The following is a 20,704-nucleotide window of genomic DNA, read 5'->3' on the forward strand; positions in this document are numbered from 1 at the left end:
GTACTATGTTTTTGTAAAACTAAGTATTTCAACAAATTTTCTGTAACTTTGAGCACTTTGTGTCTTTTTGTGTTTTAGCTAACTATTTCAACAGCTGCTTATTTAAATTGCCTATGCATCCATTTTAGCATGTAGCTCGATCTTTTATTCGTTAACTTTAACTTCCATTTTTTTTTAAATTTAGGCAACAATTTCATCCCGTACTTTTGGGTTACTGGTTTAGCTGTTCATTCATTAATTTTAGGTAACTATTGAACAGCTTATCCCCCTAAATATTTCAATTAAATCCATTTCATTTGGCTGACATTATTATATTATGTTCTTCTTTTATCCAACAATTTCAACTAATTAGTGGTACACTTAATTTTTAGTGAATTCTATCATTTTCCATTTTAGCTAAGTACTAAAACAGCTACTTTTAGCTCAATATTCGAGCTGCTTGTGCAATACTTTCAGCTTTCAGCTTCACTTGTTATTTGTTGGTTGGAGCTGCTGTTTTTTATTTTAGTTAATAATTTCCGGTAACAGTTTGAACTGCTTATGCATTACTTTTATGTAAATATTTCAACCATTCATCCATTACTTTAAGCTAACCATTTCAACTTTTATCTGTTAAGTTTAACTAACTGTTTCAGCCAATTATAAATAATATTTTTGCTATCTTTTAGCTGGTTTAATTATTTATTCTTCCTTAGTTCCTTAGTAACTGTAACTCACTGTAAAAATAAGTAACAGTGGTGGTGAAACTTATCCTTAGGGACTTGACGTATCTCTGCTACTGCTACCAGTAATTGTAGTACTATTTTATCCATTAACTATCTCATAAGAACTTTACAGTATTAGGATTTACCACAATAAATAAATACATGACAAAAATGCAACTTGTTTTGTTTGGTTTCATACTCTGTCTTTTCATTTTGTACCTTCTGGTTTTTTAAAATGTCTTTCATAAAATACTACGTTTATTTTTCTTCTGTCGGGTAACATCACCTGTTACATTCAGCTCACAGTCACTTTCAGTCAAATTTCATTCTTCCAGCCCTGACCAGGACAGTTTTTGGTCTGCCCCTCCTCCACCCTTCACCCTCTACCTCTGGTCAGGGTCGATCAATACTTCCCCTGTAGCTTATCACTAATGTGCAACTGGCTGTTTGTCCAAACTCTGCTCTGTCTACATAAAGACTTGGACGGGACGGCACCGAATCCAAACGCACCACGGATCACCTCATGAGGCTGCAGCTGCAGACGCACCACTGGACTTAACATTAACGAAGACACAAAGGTGTGAGAGGGAAGGAGAGAATAAAAGAGAGCAGCTGTGGGAAGAACGGCTGAAGACAATCTGCTGGACAAGAATGAATGAATCTGGGAAGACTTTAGAGACTTGAGGTGAGTTGGTATTGTCCTCCAGTAGCCATTAGTAATGTTTTTAACTTACAATTACATCTGTAAAGTTGGGAAATTATGACGAATTCAACAATTTAAACTTGGTGCCGTTTTTTAGCTGTTAAATGTATAATATCATTGAAAGTAGAAACAATGAAAATGTATTCGAGCTTGTGTAACGGATAGTCTAGAGTGGCTTTATTTGTCACTTAAATGTTAGAAAATGCAAAATTTGTGTGTTATGTAGGTCACACAGGTGTTCATTTACTCTGCTGCTCTCTCACACACACTTATTCACACACACACACAAGTGAACACAGCTGCAGTCATCCCCACAATCAGTAGAAAAATGACAAGACCGGACTTTGGACACGCCGCATAAGGCTCAGCTATTAAGTGGCGCTGTTTTTTTCTGCGGTTTTGTGTTATTTTTTTCATTCCTTTTCCCATTAAGAGGAAGCACAAACTACATGAATGAGTTTTCTTTCTCACAACTCTACCAGGAAACACCACAAGCACACACACACACACATTATTTTGTCGTCTTTCCTTTTCTGTTAACACGTCACCAAACTGCTTTTTCCCCCTTTTCTTCTTCCACCAGGTCATCCGTGCGCCAGTTTGTATTAACAACCTCTGCATCTGCACATCTTCAGCAAACCTTGTCCTCCAGAGCTGTGGAGTGTGACAATGGTGTTTGTTTCCTGTGTATCAAACGCCATTATCACACTAAATAGCTACAGTGTGAAAACTACCTCAGTGTGTTCCTCCATTTACTGTTTTTTTCCTTGTAGCTTCTTGTAGTCTTCATCTTCCCTCATTCAGATTGTAAAGCGTGAACATATGTCTGCGTGTGACAAAGGGTTTTGATAGTAGGAGACACCACCGCAGGACAGACAGAAGATGGAAATAGACCTACTATGTGTTGATATGTCGTATGTGATGTTTAGGCTCCCAGTGTGACCCACTTAGTTTTGCATCTGAGGTGCTAACTCGCTGCTGGAGGCTTTCACCTTTAAGTGCAGATCAAAACAGTCAGCCCATTTGTTTTCCATGCTGCTGCCATTTCTTGAAAGCGTTTTCAACATGTCAACAGCTCATCTCATTTAAACCCTTGTACCGCTGTGTTTTAAGATTCCACAGTTGTCTTTATGCACGCTGTAAATAAAGTGTTTATTGCTTCTTGTTGCTGTAGAGTGAGAGTTCTAAGAATGAAATCACGTGATGTTAACATTTCAGTCCCAGCCCTGAGTACAAAAACAGCCACTTCTTTGCGTTCCACACCTCCCATCTGTCATGATATCTGTCCCCACACTGAAAATATGAGTCAAATTAGATTCAGAAAGCATTTTCAACCAGCAACATCTCTTTGGCGACACACTGGCCGTCGCTCCACGTCAGCAAACTGGGTAACAAGAGGCAACAGTGAGACCAAGACAGACACTTATTAAATAAAAACAGCCTGAGACTGCAGGTTGAATAGCTTCAATACTACTGAGATGAAATCGACTCCTATTTAGTTCATTTTCACAGGTCTTTCATGTCACATACATAAAAACCTTTGCATATAGATATCTTGAAATGATGCCAGGCATTTGAAATCAATGTAACAGGAAGAAATGCTCCAGATAACATAATCACAAATCAAAAATCTTCACATTTCAAATTAAATACATTCAAAAAGATACTTTACATGAGTTTTACGAATACAAATGGCTTTGTCTTCTTTCCAGAATATAAACATGAGCTTAGTAGCTTAACTAAATGAACAAATAATACAATATTGAAACATTACACTGGGTATATGTTCATCAAATGACTCTGCCACCTTGCAAACCAAACACACCCACTCATACGACCTACTTCAAAGACATTTCGTCTAATCAATTAATTAACAAGTCCATTAATTTAATGAACCGGTAGTTTGAAAACATCACACAAGTAGAAAAACAAGAAACCGCCTGCAGAGAAAAATCCTTGCACCTCATCAATCAAGCAGTCTAAGACATCACAGTTCATCGCTGTAGACGAACGCATCAACATTCTCATCATTTTCAAGTGTTCCTTAAAAGTGTCATAGTTTCTCCAAAACTGGTGAACTAAAGAAAATAATACAACGCAGAAACTCAAGTGAAATCCTCAATAAAATAAACAGAGATCTTTTGAATAAAGAAAACTGCTGCATGAAACGACAGCTGCTGGTTGTGTGACATCCTCCTCTATGATCTGTCCTGCTGCAAACTTAGTTCTCTTTGACAAGCAAATCCCTGCATTACAAGGTCCAAAGAGAGTGAAGAGAATCACCAAAGAAAGTCCCAATTTCAATCAATAGCAAAGCCTTTAGTCCAAGGTTCTCCTCCTATTATGACTTGCCCTTGAGTGTCGGCCCAAATGTTTTCTTCTTGGGGGCAGCAGACGGTTGGGGTTTGGGTTTGGGAGCAGAGATCGGCTTTTTTGGTTTGGGCTGCAGGGAAATGAGGCCTAAGATTTCACAGTACTTGTTGCACTGGTGTAAAGCTTTGAACTGGTCGATAAAGGAGGTGGCACAGTTTCCTTTGAATCCCTTGTACCTGAAAAACAAAACACATTAATAGATGAGAAAATGTGGTTCAACAATTTGTGTCCATCTTTAGTGTCAAATAAAGAAATACTCACCCTTTCTTACAGGTGGCTATTCCCACATCAGTAAGCCTCATGCCCACTCCTGAAACCACATGATATATTTAGTTCTCTAACTTGTATAAATTAAATGAAATCACAATAATTTGCTGTTACTTCTGTTTCCCTGACCTTGCATGTCAGTAACCAGCAGGTTGCCCTCAGTCTTGTGGTAGACCCAATGCTGGAAAGCACAACATTTCTGTCCTGCCTCTGAGTCGCGTCTCATCAAGTTGATCTCTTTGCCGTCCTTTACTGAATACTTCACAAAGTCGCCAATCAGCTCCTCTTCCAGCGTGGCGTAGGGGATGTCATTGGACGGACGGTGGACCAGGTAGATGGGAATGATCCTGGTGGATGCAGCAAAGAAAACAATGTCAGCTGAAAGAGCAAAGTTGTGCATTAAGTTTGTAGTTTGTTAAACGTTTTACTCACTCTGGGACGTCACCGAAGGCTTCAACTGCCTGGGCTGCAGCAGTGTACGCTTTGATGTACTCTCTTGCTGTGTTCTGGACCTGACACTCCTACGACGCAAAAAATCCATTACGTTAAATTGATTTTCTGCACATCCCACTCTACACATGATGATAATGAATGCACAAAAAGCCAGAAATCTCAACAAATCTTAGATTAAACAGTATTGTATGTGTCTTCATTCTTTGTTTTTGCTCTTTTTAGTGAAGGTATTTTACACCAGGATCATTTGCCAAAACATTCACAGAGGAACCTGTATTTAGTATTATACTTTAAGTGCATTTTGGAATGTAAGTACTTACACTGTAAAGTTCAAAAATGCATTTTTGTGGTGGTTGTTGACCATATTCCTCTATGAATTGCAGATTTTTGCGCATGAATCCAACTTTTCACACTGACTGACTCGTGTGAAAAATATGATGCACACCATGTTTAATAAGTGTATTACTTAATTCCAGAAAGCATAGGATGTTAAATGACCCTTATTTCCCAAAAATATTTAAGCTATGAAGGACTTTTGGGTCAACATCTAACCATCGGTCATGTTCTTACCTCCACAGCCAGCGTAAAGTTCTTCTGAACAAGCTCCTCGTTGTCCTTGGTCCCGTAGCTGATGGCGTTGTGTACTTTGAGCACACAGGAGTGTCCTGGCAGTAACAGGGGTACCTGACCCGCGTGAAACTTGGTCCGGAAAGCCCGCCGATGCATCCCCTCCCCAAAGTGGACCTTTTCCGTGATTATGCTGATGGGATGGTTCTCTCCAAAGTACTGGTCGGATAGAAAATCCTCTTTGAACATCAGCCTGGAACAGTGGACGTCCTCTTCCTCACAGCTCACCTCTACAGGGGCGACTGAGAAAGAAATATAGAGACAATGAGTCAACGCTCAGCTCTAAAATCAGAAGTAAAAGTTGTTGTGAGAGCTCAGGTTACCTGTAATAGTCTTTGGAGATGGAGGGATGACAATCTCACTGAGCACTGAGAAGAAGAAACATCACATCATTTGATGATTTTTATTGTCCAAGTTGTGCATCTTCTTTACAGTTGGTGTTTTCTTTTACCTTCATATGTGAGCAGGTAGTCCAGGCTGACTGATCCATGTAAGCTGCTGAGACGACACTGGTACTTGCCCAGATGTTTGTTCGTAGCGTTGGTGATGGTCAGTGACACTCTGCTCTCGTCCCCTGCACTTCAGAGAAAGGTACAGTGTCACAAAATGCAACTCACAAATCTCTGTACAATTGACATTTTCTTTTAAATATAACAGCCAGTAACCCCAGCTGTGGAAAAAATATTTACTATATCCGTTGACAGTAGCTGTGTAAGTAGAAGGTGCAGGTTACACATTGCCAGCTGCTAACTGCTGTGTCAGACTTTTGCATAACAGATTTTCTGTCGACTTTGCTTCTACTGTTTCTGATGTTTGATGCTACATGTTGCTACGTGCTACAGATCAGTGATTCCCAACCAGTACCTGAGAGAAGTAGTAGTGGACATTCTGCAACTGTTAACCATAATCCTAAACCAGTCTCACTTCCAACCGATTACGTACAGCTGCTTTGTCAAGGCTGCAGGCTGTATATCAAAAACTAGTACAGGAAACACCTACTGGTTTGTGGACCCCTGTTACGAAGCCTCAAATTTACAATCTCGCCGTCACCATCTTGGTCTTGTAAAACAAGATGTAACAAGTGAGTGTAAATCTAACTGGAGAATGTGAAGACACTATGATTATGTAGCAACCTGTCAATCACAAGGTAGCCACGCCCTAAAATGGGCAATGCTTTATTGTCTCTTTTCGCTCTAAACAAAAACAAAATTTACAAAAAACCAGCAGGCTATATCCACAAGTTTGAAACTTCTGACTGAGACCATAGACTCATTCAGAAAATGTTTACAGAGGTAATAAATCCAGTGAGAGGTTGGGTCATTTTGTCATTGACTTCTTTCTAATCAGACTTCTTTCTGCGACCGTAGACATCACCCCCTGCTGGTCGTTAGACAGAATGCAGGTTTAAGGCAATTTTACACTTGTTTCACATTTAAGACTCACAGGATAAGTCCATCTTTAATATACAGCCTATAGTCAAGACTCCTAGGTGTCACAATTAAGCACACTTGACAACTTATAAGTAATTTTTCAGTGCATTGAGTAGTAGTCATTGGATTTGTAACAGTTCCTGAACATCAGAAATGGATGCCATGAGTCCACTTACAAATTTTCTCAGCCGGTGTTGTCACTATTGTTACTTTTAGGGAACAAGAAGTTAGCTTTGAAGTATGTTATTAATGTTGTGAGCGGCTGCATTTTAACCCAAACCATGATTTTTTTCAGCCCTAAAGCTAACCAAATAGATTTAGTGCCAGAGCTTTAGTTACAAAATTAAATAAACAAAGCAATGTGCCCACTTGTGCTCTGCAGAGACCTTTATTTGAAAAGCAGCAGTATTGGGATATAAAGGTATATGAAATTCAGAACAGACTGAGAACCAAGGCTGAGCATCAGTGTTTCACTTTTGAAGTGGCCATAGATTATCTCATTATAAGGCATGTGTTAAGTCAGTGAGAAGTTTAGGAGATTGATTGGTACTTTGTGTTCTAAAACAGTATAATGTCTAAAAAAGAATACTATAAAATTATGAAATATGAAACTAAATACCTTCTCTTGATCTCTGCCAGGACAGTTCCCTCTCTGCTCCAAGTCACGGTGTAATCAGAGAAGACGGCAGCGAACTGACACCACAAGCACAGACTCTGGGGGTCTCCACTCACAGACGCTGCCTGGATCGGCTGCACCACCTTCAGGTCTGCAAAAATGATCATATGCTTGCATTATGATGAACAGAAGGGGCGTTTACATACCATGAAAGCAGCTAGAAAAGTGCTCTTTCCATGTACACATACCTTCTTTGTGTGGGATTTTCTGTTTGACCACTTCACTGTAGGCCTTCTTACGAGATGCTCCGACATCTGCCTTGAGCTCCTCTAATTTTGCCTTCACTGAAACATCTGACTTTGGAAGTTTAGCCTCCAAAACGCTGACAATCTTCCCAAACTTTTCCTCTGACAGGCGTCTCCTTTTAACAACATCATCATTCAGAGGACTGGTGAAGTTTTTAGGTTGGCGGTCTTCATGATCTGTGTGATTCTGTCTTCCTCCCTGTGATGCTTTAGCGTCTGGCTGTTGCAGCTTCTTCTCAGCAGCGTCTGACTGAATGCAGTCCTTTGAAGCTTTTCCAGCTTTGGCACCCAGCTTGGCCTCAAACATATCAATCCTTCCTTTTGCAGTCTTTGGTTTTGCTCCATTCTCCACTTCAGTCAGTGGCTCTCCTCCACTTATTACTGATGTTGCATTCTGGCTGTGTTTCTTCTTCTTCTTGTGTCCATGTGACTTGCTTGTGCTCTTCTCAGTCGCCACACCAGTCTCGATCACCAATTTAGCCTCCTTGGCCTCCAGCCCAGCTATAGTGTTCTCGCTGGTGTGGTTTTCTACAGCAGGAGGGTGAGTTTCTTGCTGTTTGCAGGCCTGCTGGTTGGGAACATGGTGGGATATACCCTCTTGTTTTTTGGAAGCTGGTGCTCCATGGTGATGACCAGCTTTGTCCTTTTTGGAGCGCGTTTTATGAGGCATCTTCTCAGTTGTTTTCCAGTTTATCTCAGGTTGTGTGATGGGTTTTGCAGGCCTTGGGACAAATGGGTCATTTATATCTAAAGTGATGTAGGCAATGCGTTTCTCCTCTGAAATAAAGAAAGGATCTGATGGGAAAACACTGAAATTTGCTAGTTCTCTACTCGGATCATTAATATCCTCAGTAAATGATTCTCTTGCAGTGCATTCTTCAGTGTCGCTGGTCAAGCCTGGTCGTTCGTCTGGTGAAGATTCCTCAGCAGTGTTTACTGTATTCTCCTTGTTGTGAATCAACTCCTCATCACCTTCCAGAGATGGTTTGTCAGTAATTCCATCCGGGGTCGGCCACTGACCGCAGTGTTGTAAGTGATCACAAATGAGGTCTCTGTTGTCATTGAGAGACCTTTTATCACCAGTCTGATCTCCTTCCAAGCTGCAGTTTGCCCGACATATGAGGGAGGAGCCAAAACAGAGCGGCGCTAAGGGCATAATAAACTTAGGACTACCCCACTGTGGCTCCACCTGACATGCTCCATCAAGGTCTGGCAAAGAGTCAAACGACACGTGTGTGTGAACATTAATATGACGGCCAGGTTGTATGTCCACACCTGGCACATGTGAGTTTATTAGAGTGTGTGTGGAGAGGAGATTAGGATCTGTCGTAGGTTTGTTTCCTTCAACTTCAGCTTGCCCAAAGCTCCGTTTAGCTTCCTGCTCGGCAACGGAGGCAGGCTGGGGGACACTGTCATCTGTCACTTTACACAATCCATCTCCAAAGCGCTGAGGATGAAAATGTACAAATAGTGATGAAAATGTTAGTTGAGTTGAGGAAATTGTTCATTTCTGAGACTAAGCAATGTACGGACAAGAATATCTGTTCTTCCACACTTCAAAATAAGGCTGTTAATAGGTAGATATACGGTTGAAGGTCTACCTTAAATATCAGTAACAGATAAGTAAAGTTTTTGAATTATAAAGACTACATCTGGTTCTTTTCATTCTTCAATCCAACACATACCTGTCTAAAGAGCCACACAGCAGATGTTTAAGGAACACCATGCTCCTATATGCGATCCACCAGTCCATATGTCCTGCATGCGACTTTAGCGTCAGTGTTACAGTCAGGAGCTCCTGCTACTCTTTGCGTACCCAAGCCAATCAAAAGCAGTTTCCTAGGCCCCAAGGACCTGTCAGCATCCCGATCCCAAGTTTTTAAAGGAGATGTGGTCGGAATGGGTGTGTTTAAGGGCACGTACGAAAAGAGAGAGAGCAAAGAGGGGTCATGTTTCAGGCCTCAGCTGTGCTCTCCTCTCACCCCTCCACCCTGACACGCCATGGATGCATGCTATTATCATTGAACTCTCGGTTATTATTAGATGCCATTTCTGTCCATCTGAAGTTTTCCTCTCCAGCACTCCTGTTTCCTTCAGCACCCACAGCTGTCGCTCTTTGAGATGGGAGCCAGAGGACTTAACCAATAACACAGAATCAAGGCTGGGAGCAAACGGAGTGGCTCCCATCCAAAGCAAGCCGATAATGTTTGTGAGTCCCGTGTGATGATGGACACGGATTTCAGATTCAAACGCACCTCCTGACTGGCTTCCAATCCTAAAAGTATGACAACACCGACAAGGACAAGACCGGGAATGTCTCTTAACGTTCTGGCTGTGTTTCCAAAGCACATGACTGATTTATCTGTTGGCCAGCGGCGCGAGGAGTATCATTGTGTGAAGGGTGAAACTTTCCAGTGCACGTTCTCACTCTTTGCCTCTCACACACTTTAATATAAGTGGTGTGTGTTTGTGATGTGCAGACTGGCAGGTATACACAGACACAAGAAAGCAAATGCATGCTGTCCCTGAATTTAGTTGCAAAATATCTAATCACAATTCATGCTTCAAGCTGAACAACCAATCCAAGAGATGCTAACGAATATATATCTATAAGCCATCTTACCTCCTCAATTACTAGCTCTGCAGGAGCATCCAAATCAGTATCTTCTATTATACTCAGAATAATCGGCTCTTCTTCATTGCTCATGAAAATGTCTGTCTCCAAGGACTTGAGAAACTGGGAAAAGTCCAAATCAGCAGAAGTAGATCCAGGCGTCAGTCTGACAGCACATCGAGGAGACACCACCGTGGCACCATGCGAACCTATGGATGAATGCTGGGGAGGTGCACATAGACAGCCCTCTGCTTGGCAACTCAGGAATTCCTCTCTCTCCCTTTCTCCTTGTGTGGTAGGTGCTGAATCACACAAGGATTCAACACTCTGGGAGCTCTCTCTGTCACGAAGTGCAGGTCCTGCAGCTTCGAAGCACAAAGACAGACAGCTCTGCCCGGAGTGGATGGAGCTCTCTGGGATGTTTTGTGCCTTTAGAGGCTGATCCTGGACACCCATGATAGGCGGTGATTGTGCCTGCGCTGCGGTCTCTAGACTCTGTCCTTCCTTCAACGTCGTTGCTTCTATATTCACGTCTGCTAGTGCCTGTGTCAGAGCATCTATCTCAGCCCCTATCTCTGCAAAGGCAGCAGTGATGTCCTCGGGTGGAGCTGCGATGATCCCAGTCCAGTCTGAGAGAGCACTGGCCCAGCTGTCCACCGATGACCATCTTTGAACCGGTGGCCCCCAACCTCTGGTGTCATCACTGGACCAGCCAATCCCTTCGCTACCATCAGGGCTGTAATCTGATCCTCCTGGAGGAAAAGATAAGTCAGTGGTAGCTGAGAAGCCTCCTTGCATCACAGAGGGTCTTGTCTTGTCCAAAACATCCTGTTCATCTGTATCCTCACCTGCCAGATACTGGCATGCATCCAGCCAGAGCTCCACAGGGCTGTCGCTGCGCTGTAGCTGAAGGGTTAAACCGGTGACCTCTTCTTTCCTTTGCCTTACTTGCCTCACATCACTTACCGACACCATGTCAACTTCCCAGGCATCCGAGGCAGGTGGTATTAACCCTGCGTGTTGTCTCATGTCTGACTCATTGCTCTCTGTAACACACTCCTCACCAGAGCTGTGATGACATTGTGTCACAATGTCTCCTGAATCACACATCAGGACATGTGCATCACACTCATGGTTTGCCTTTTCCCCTCCTGATTGAGCCAATGGCTGGTATTCAGGACATTTAATCTGATGGGGTTCTAAAGTTGGGCTCAGGATGAAGTCTTGTGTGTCACTTTCAAAGATGTAAAGGTCTGGCATAGGTGCTGCTATTTTATCACTGTCTAAGCTATCTGACTGGGGCCTTAATGACCTAAATAAAGAAATGGCTTCACTGTGATCAGGGCTGGAGCTGCACGTGGAGACGAGCTCAGTGAAAGACGGATCCATCAAACCCTCAGATGATGATGACACAGCCCCAAAAGATTCAGGAAAAGAGGGTGATAGCTCATGTTGGACAAAAAACTTGAAAGTTTCTGATCTGGATGAAATAAGGTCATGAGAGAGCTGAGGTAGAAGAGGTAATGTAGGTTCTGATGAATCCAAACAGCAGTGAACCCTGAAATCATCATCCTTTGGTGAAGGCTCTGAGCAAAGTGACAAACAATTTGGCATTAAAGACTTCAAACTATCTGGGTTAGTGTTTCTCTCAGGGGTGTCTGAGAGATCAGACTCAGTCTCTGTTTCTGGTTCATGTGCAGACAATATGTTGACTGTAGGACTCTTAGAAACAGAATCCAAATCTTCTGTTTGACTCTCTGTGACAGTTAGAGGTCTTTGGTCATCTGAGCAAAGAAGTGACGGATCCATCAGGATCACTAGAAGTGCTTCTTGATTAGACTGATTAGCTGACTCCAATTGTCAACTTTTGGTGGAGTTTTGAGATGACTGACAGATTGTTTGTTGCTGGGTTTCAGGCATCATTCCTCCCAGACTATAATTATATCCTTGAGGTTTTAGATTCAGTACCTGCAAAGTGACACATAAGGACAATTCAAATATTCCACAATTCAACTAGAAAAAACAGAGCCTCAAGTGAACTGACCACTGAGTGTAGGCTTGTGTGTGAAGTGCTGAAAGAAAAGCCCACTATCTCCCTCTAGCTGTCACTTTGTGTGACATGTTTATCCAGGCTGCAGGACGTGGCCCATTCAGCCTCTATTTTAAGGACTTTTAAGAAATGCCTCGCATACCTTATCAACACGAAACCTTCCTGTTGTTGTTACTTTGTGGCTGATAAAACCACCTGTTGAGTGGTGGCTGTGTTGGTGGCAGCTGAAGACTAAACCCTCCAGTATTCCAATATTCCAATCTTGAACAGACCATTAGAGCCAGGAGTAGTTAGAGACTCATTAACATGCTCTGATATTATTCTGAATTCCCAATGACAGTACATGAAATGCTAAGAAATCTAAAATTCAGCTGGAACAAGTGTCCAGTTTCAACTTATTGTAGCTCATATGGAAAGTAAAATATAAATACTAAGTAAAGAAATTGCTGTATTTGCACGTGAGGCTTCTTTTTTATGATGTGCACGTGAAAATTCTTCAACAGAGAATCCACAGTATCAAATTAATCTTAACCTGACACCTGATATTAATAAAACTGCAGGGAAAGTACATGTATTCCTGGACAGATTGTTTTGGCAGTTTAAGTTCTTCACATTTATATCTCAAGCTGGAACTCACACATCTCTGAAGGAATCATGCTTATTTTAATCAGTAATGTATCTTGATATGTCAGCTGTGTTTCAAGCTATTTTTCTTTTACCTTACAGCCGCCGATATTTGGGGATTTTACGTGTCTATAAAACCTTAGATGCGTCCTAAAGGCACATTGCAGGCAGCCTGACATACGTGGAGAGCGCTGATATGAAGTGTTGAAGGGGGAGGTTTCTAAACATGCGCCCTGATATACAAGATTGCAGGAGGGGAGCTGGTGGCACAGACACTGGAAAAATACCAGAACATCTTCACCCATGACCTGCATTTGTCACATTCCTGCGGCAGTGAAGGACACCTAGCCGAGCCCTCACTGTCTCAGATGTTTACTACAAAATCCCAAAAGAACTATTGACAAACACGTTGAATATAAAGTGATTTCAAACAGCAAAAAAAACATAAAACCCTGATGAAATGCCAAATAAAATCAGCAAATAACATCCATTTATCATTCAAAGTAGACATCTCCTGCCCTTAAAATACACTCTGCAATCATAGAAGTAAACAAATCCCTTAATTAGATTTTACTAAGGCATGCAGATTGTCCTTATATCTGCCACAATCAGCTTTCTCCACTTTTAAATTTAATTCATCTCAGTCTTGTTGTTGGGGTTGGTTGGTGCATTATATAAGCCTTGATCGGTACTGACATTAAAAAACAATAAAGCTGTCAGCACCCAAGAGCCACGAAATGTAATTTAATTTTATCTTGACGGTCTGTGCCAAAATAGATCCATCTCTGGTCACACCAACCCCCCTCCAAGAGCCTGCTGCACCTTTAAGGCTTCTGTATGTGGACGACTTGATTAGAAGACGTAAACTCGAGGACCCACGAGTCATTCTGAACACAGATATGACAATAACGACACAAGTTGCCTCAAAATGTCTCAGCAGAGAGAGACTAGAAGTGAGCAGGGAGGTGAAAACCAAGCCAATGTATGTGAAAACACTTGTAAATAACTACAATGAATTCTCATGCTTGGCTAAGTGTGTCATATATGTCAGCCTATCAGCAGTGCAGATGAAGCATTTTGACTGACAACATTTAAGATTCCCCAGAGAACACCACAGACGGGCGTCCAACATGTTACCTCACAGAATCACCACAGATTAAAGTATTACTTGAGGTATTAAAACAGTTGTCTAGTCTCAGAAGGGGATTTCCAGCCATGCAAGCAGTACGTACCCTTTTCATAGCCGTGTGCTTGAAGATATAGACCAATGACTTCGGTATGAGCTCAGGCAGAGCCGGCGGTCTCGGGGTGTGAGTCTATTTTTAGATGCTGTCCCCCGCAAGTACAAAGTCAGTTACCTGATAGTGTCGACATGTGCCGATCTTGAATATTTAACACTTGATATCTCCATTTACAGGCTGTTTACACTTTATAGACTTTAATTAAAGGTAGAAATTTAATTCAAGGAAGTTTTTGACGCTCTGTTTACTGACTGTATCTCATCAGTAAACTGATGAGATATTTTAGTCAAGCACACACTGAAGTAATGTGAAGTGTTTACATAGTAATTTTATCCTAGTAACATATTCTGTATGCTGGAATAAAAAGACTTATTTCAAACAATTACACTAACAGCCCTCTACTCTGGCAAAGCAACAATGTGCTGCTATCGATGACCAAAACAACCTTATGAGGACAGACCTCATGCTTAATTATAATTAGCTCATGCTGCAGTGACGAGGATTTCATGTGATGCTACTTTTTGTTGAGTCAAATGACTCATCTCACAAGTAGTGAACAAATGCTAAATCCACATTACATAAACAGGAAAACAGTTTCCATTTATCTGACGATTCCATTCGTTTGACTTCATTTATCAGAAACTGGGTGTATTTTCATATGGTGGCACATGGTGGAGGTTTTTAATTTAAAGTAATAGTTTTGGGAAGTATGTATGTATTTAGTTTTAATTAGGTTCTGAGCACCAACGGTCCCAATTCACCGATGGTGCCAAAGGACCCTAATGAAACCCTAGGGTTTCTTTTTCTTCTTCTTCACTCTCTTCCCGTCTTCTTAAACTCCATTTTGGCGGCTTAAACATACACCAAAACACGTCAAACTTTGCATGCACATCAGGACTGGCGAAAAATTTGACATTTTATGGGATCTGCGCACGTGTGGCAAAATGGCTCCTTAGCACCCCCTGTAAAATTGAAAATTTGGTCATTAGGCCAACTGCCATGATGTTTCATCTACATGACAGGAAGGATCTATTCTGATGAGCGATTCTTCATATGATAATCATGTGTATTTTGCTGTACCAGTGAAGCTATGATCTTTTTTTTTGCAAAAATTTGATCTAGCTTCCCCACATTTGGCCTGGATTGTATATAAATATATATAAGCACAATGCAGGCCAAACGTGGGGAAGCAAGATCTTTTTTTGCAAAAACAAAATTATCATAGCTTCACTGGTGCAGCAAAATACACATGATTATGATATGAAGAATCGCTCATCAAAATAGATCTTTACTATCATCCTCGGGTACCTGTACTTATCGGTGACGGGGGTGGGGGGGTGAGACGTCACGAGGCGCTGCAGCGCGCCCCCCTACCCTCGAACTGCGCTGGCGCTGTGCCCGCGCCGTGCCGCTCCACACTGACACCTGCTGGCTCATAAAGTCATTACAGATAAAATTTAAATTCAATTAAATATTTTTTTAATTTAAATTTAATAATAATAATATATAATAATAGTAAAAGAGCAAGATTTTTCCCAGAACAGAATAGTGCAACCAGAATGAGTGCAAGCCAAAAGAATCAAGTGACTGGTAAATGGAGGTTATTTAATGGTTCATAAGTCCAACAGCTGAGGGGAAGAAATTGATTTTGTGGCGGGACGTTCTGGTCCGTATGTTATACTACATATATCCCCCTGACACTATTACACATAATAATCTACACTAAAGTACAGTACACTAAATACTAAGTACACTAAATCGGCTTTCTTGCTGACAGTGAGATGAAAAAGCTGAAACCACTCTTGCCTCTGTTGGCTGAATATGAGGCAAAAAGCAGACGGTTAGTATGGTTCTCTATGTACAGAAACCTTCTTTACTCATCAATTAGTACTGCACATAAAACCACAAACTTTTTAGACCTTTTTTCAATTAATCGATTGAACAAAAAAAGCCCTTTTGCCCTTTTATTTAACCTGTAAGCTTTATCGGTGGCACAATTTGAATTCTATTATCTTTAAAGAGAGTCAGAGCAGATTTTCCCATTTCCAGTCTGTGTGAGAAGTTATAATACCTTATATTCCTACATGAAAATGCATTCTCTGTTACTGTTACAATAAATGACAAGGATCAGTTGATTAGAAATGTATAATAAGTCACCAAAAAAGCAAACAGAACCCACAATAAAATGTGTTCATTTTAAAATGTACTTGAGAATACAGTTTACTTGTACAAAAAAATTTTTTGGGAGACAGTGCTTATCATAGACATTGGACATTAGAGTGATACTTCTCATGTAACTCATTGCAAATAAAACCCCAAACATTTCACACATTTTCCGTAAACCTTTTCCTTCATTTTTTGGAGCTTAAATGTGACTCAGAATCGTAAAATGTAGGAAAAGTTGCTGTTCGTGTATCTATAAAATTGGGTGTAAACATCGTCTTTCCATTCACACCCCTCTTTATGATCTAAAACCATCTCCCATCACCCCTGTCTATGATTAAACATTTGCATTGAACTCTACTTTAATTCTTTGTGAGACTTTTCTTTAGACTTTTCTGCCTTGTTTAAATCATTCGTGCTCCTATCTTTGCGTGAAGGACGGTTTTATAGCAGCGATGCTCGTTACATCATTGTTCCTGTGACAGGTGAGAGCAGCGGATCGTTTTGCTGCTTCGAAATCAGCACATCGTTAAAAGGGGTTTAACAACAGAGACCCTCCAATAAAACAGCAACGCATCAAGGCTATTTTTTTAAATCAAATGCTATATTTAGCTACTATTCCTCCCAGAACACTGATACCCTGCTACAGCTACCTTGGCAAAGCGGTGTGTGAAGTCTCTATTGTTAGATGGTGTGTGTGTATAGAAGAAATCAGTGACAGGTTTTATGAATGAGCAGATAAGGACTATTAAAATTATGTCACGTTCTTTTACTCTTTTTGTGTCGTTATGTAACTCTTGTGTCCTCACACCTGTTCTGGTGGAGCCTTGTAAATCTACTAAGAGACAGACTGAGTATTATTGGACTTTAGATGCATGTGTGTGTGGGGGTGGGGGGAGTTGTGTTGATTTTTAACTAAAGTTTACTCAGTTTCTTGGTGATTTTCCTTTATTTTGACTTAGTAAATTGATCTGAGAGCAGTTTCATTGTATTAAAATGACAACAAAGTAAAAAAAAAATGTTGTCACTCAAAATAAATCTCCGCTCCTTATCATGTTGCGTCATCTGACCGGGCAGGACTTTAATAAGGCAGTGGCCTCTTTATAATGCAGCTCTTTAAAGATATTTGTGTATGTGAGTGGTTCGGTGGCTTCTCAGAAGAACACATTTAAGGTAACAGCTGAGATGACTGCTGGACTGTTGTGTAACAAGTGGACAAGAAGATTTACTGCATGGAAAAAACAAAAAAAATAACCAGTTTCCACACCTTGTAGCTGCAGTTAAAAATGTGTTTCCAGTATGTTGTATAAATACTGAATTATAGAAAACTTACATGAATAATAGTAATAATAGTATGACTTTTAAATCTGATCTTTCTCCAAAAATCTGTCTTACAAATTTGAAGACACTCTGCAAGTCTCAGACATGTAACACCATCTTGAGCATGTTGTTGCTTGGTTCTGGATTTGACGTGACCCCGCGGAGAGAAAAGTATCATCTTACCAAAGCAAGAGATATTTTTACACCATGTTGTTACACAGACTGCTGCAGCCTGGCGTCTGCGTGCTTTTCCAAAACTCCCAGTGCAGGACCAGGTGGAAAAAAACGGTGTTGGACATCTAAGAAGTGTGCGTCACAACCATGTTTTGTTTGTGTGAGCGCGTGAGAAAGGCAGCTAAATAATGCCGTTCCACAAGGGGACTAATATAAACTATGAAACACATCTTTACCATGCAAAAGTATTATAAAAAAAATTAATAAGCCATAAATATGTCTAAAGATGTCAGAAAAGTTGCTCCTTTTTTGTGTGTTCATCATGATGTCAACTATGATATGTGAAAGAGGTTTAAAGAGACAAATTATTACAGCAATTTACAAAAAAAACAGTGTTCCACCATGCTAACTTTGTGTCTATGTAGCAGAGATTACTGGCAAAGATGGACGTCAAAGTATTTCTTTGAGGCGCCGAGCATATCTCAGCTTAATATAACACATAAGAATGCTCACATAACTGGAGTATTGAGATGGAAACGTTACCGTGTGTGTTTGCGTCACTAGAAACTGAGAGCCTTTGTTGTCATCTCATTAGCTGAGTCACAGTCACTTTTACATTCTGACTCACTGCCACAGAAAGTAAAGCGAAAATCATGGTCCAAGTCATTTGTATTACCTTTCAGAATATCATCAGAATAGTTAATAGCAGTGAAGGAAAGTACATTTACTCAAATACTGTTCTTAAGTATATTATAAAGTTCTTGTATTACAATGTTTTACTTCCATTCCACTGTGCTTCAGAGGGAAATATTCTACTTTCTATTCCGATATATTTATTTGACAGTTTTAGCTCCAAATTATATTGAAGATAACACATTTCTGAAGATTAAAACAGTGGTTTTAGGCATGTTTCAGAGGTATATGAGCTGTAAAATCCTGATATCTGCACCTAAAGTTCTCCCATGGTTTCATTTGAATAAATCATGAAATGATCCAATATCTCAGCAAAAGCAAATATTTGTGGAAAAGTCCAAACATTAAATATAGATTTGTATGCTACAAAGGTGAGCAGAATTAGTTATCCAATGATGTCCCATTTAATAGAATATCATCCAGGACCAAACCAGTATTTTACCTCTGACCGCGTGCACATCTGAGCTGGAACAGAAATTCAATAACGGCAGCATGAGCTTCATTTCAGTCTGTAGCTGCTGAATTCATGGATGAATCATCTGGCACTAGAGAGGAAGACCATCAAACATCCAAATCAGATGATGGAGGTCCAAGAGTCTCACCAAACAAACAACCTCCAGAGTGAAGACCTCAAATCTGATTGGACGGCCTCCTATTCAGCCACGTGTGAACAAATGCCTCCAAGTTGATTTGTTTGTTTGTTTCTACATTGGAAGATCCTAGAGTAGAATATTACTCCAAACCATCCTTTAGGTCTACATTTAAGGTGGAATACTCCTTTACACCAAGATTTTTTGGTGTACATTGAAGGATTTTAAGTGTAATGTTCATTGGAACAAACTTTTTGAGTTTATGTTCAAGGGTGTTGGGTGGAATATACCATCAGACCAACCTCCAAGGTTTACAGTAGTCAATTTTAGGTGGAATATACCATTAAACTCACTTTATAGGTCTACATTGGAGGATTTTAGGTGGAATTTGTCTTCCAAACCGTCTTTTAGTCTACATTTAAGGATGTTTAGAATGGTATATTCTTCCAAACCAACTTCTCAGGTCTACATTTCAGTTGGAATGTTCCTCCAGACTAACATTTTTGGTCTACACTGAAGGATTTTTTTTCTCTTTTTTCTTTTTCGGTGACCCTAAACAGCCGGTGGTAATGTTTTTTGAGCAACACACCATACTATGATGTTTTTACAGTGAAGGTTCTACTATGAAACCAGTTTGACATGTTCAGGCATTCTTTGTGTGAGAAGGTGGTTTTCAACTTTCTTTGTGAACTTTCTGCTTCAACTTAAAACTAAATTTCCTTCACTAAGCCAGCCCTCTGGACTTCCAGTAAGCTGTGTTCCTATTGGCTGTCCAGGTGGCTGCTTGGTGTTATCAGGAACACCTGAGCAGCTCAGTGTCTTCCTGCTTTATGTCTGCAGTCAAACATTTCCTCTGCTTCTCTTCACAGAACCGGGTTGCTTTAGTTTGTTCTTTAGGTGTTGGCTTGCAGCTAGTGATGGCGAGATGAAGCTTCATGAAGCACTGAGGCTTTCCATCCAGTTGGTTCACTCATGGGTCGAAGCTTCATGGTGCTTCATTTGCTCTACTGCGCCATCAAGTGGACAAATAAAAGTAAAACAGGCAGAGTGCCTATAATGACACACTGGCTTTGCTATGTGAAGCTTTGAATTGTGTTTAAACGATAATGCCAATAAACAAGTAATATACTTAATATATTGTCTGTCTTCCCTGATAGCAGAGATAGAGGGGGGAAGTGGAAAAAAATGGGGAGAGATTTGAGATTTGTAGTTTGACTGCTTGATTGAGGTCAGGTTCTGGTTTTCTGTAAAGTGTTTAAATACTTTTAATTGTAATAAGGGCAACATAAATAAAATGTGCTTGTGCTTCTTTTTGTTTTGTGACTGTGCTTGTGGTACCATTGCAAAACTAAAGTAGGGACAGCATTTTATTTGATATTATTCAAAAATATGAGAATTATTCCACAGAGCTGGGCAGGGGCGATTCTAGGATCAGAGGTTTAGGGGTGCTGAGCACCCAGAGGTGCCCAGCCAGGCAAGATAAATTTCTTCATTGTTTTGTACGTTTTAATGCAGTTTCACTCCCACATTTGTGAAAGAAAAGCATAACACTTTTTGAAAAGGTCTGTGACTAAACCATCCAATCTGATAAAGTTTATTTAAATGCTGAATCACCGCAAAGGAGGAATGCACTGGAATCTTAAAAGAAACGTATCGTAACCCTAATTTCTGGGAAAAGACGACTCATTTAGATACAGCAGCTCCTCAACATACACATAAACAACATGTATGTTTCTGGAGTAAACCAGCCCCTATAC

The 20,704-nt window shown here is 40.6% G+C and overlaps 1 protein-coding gene and 2 long non-coding RNA genes across 3 annotated transcripts; 2 read left to right on the top strand and 1 right to left on the bottom strand.

The window, feature by feature from the left end:
* The first annotated feature begins 1,136 nt into the window (after positions 1-1,136).
* LOC127530849 (uncharacterized) lies at positions 1,137-2,571 on the top strand. Its single transcript, XR_007937553.1, has 2 exons — positions 1,137-1,389; positions 1,991-2,571. It is a non-coding gene; the product is annotated as an uncharacterized LOC127530849 (long non-coding RNA).
* Positions 2,264-11,912, bottom strand: alpk2 (alpha-kinase 2). Its single transcript, XM_051938592.1, has 9 exons — positions 7,422-11,912; positions 7,177-7,324; positions 5,579-5,706; positions 5,451-5,495; positions 5,071-5,369; positions 4,480-4,568; positions 4,177-4,394; positions 4,042-4,090; positions 2,264-3,956 (listed from the first exon to the last, which is right to left on the bottom strand). The coding sequence occupies exons 1-9, from the start codon at positions 8,632-8,634 to the stop codon at positions 3,749-3,751; spliced, it is 2,397 nt and encodes a 798-aa protein (XP_051794552.1). The 5' UTR covers positions 8,635-11,912; the 3' UTR covers positions 2,264-3,748.
* On the top strand, positions 5,572-20,258 carry LOC127530850 (uncharacterized). The gene is made up of 3 exons (XR_007937554.1): positions 5,572-5,718; positions 7,197-7,322; positions 19,833-20,258. It is a non-coding gene; the product is annotated as an uncharacterized LOC127530850 (long non-coding RNA).
* Positions 20,259-20,704: the final 446 nt, after the last annotated feature.

The sequence above is a fragment of the Acanthochromis polyacanthus genome, chromosome 18 (assembly GCF_021347895.1).
Source record: "Acanthochromis polyacanthus isolate Apoly-LR-REF ecotype Palm Island chromosome 18, KAUST_Apoly_ChrSc, whole genome shotgun sequence".
Classification (NCBI taxonomy): Eukaryota; Metazoa; Chordata; class Actinopteri; family Pomacentridae; genus Acanthochromis; species Acanthochromis polyacanthus.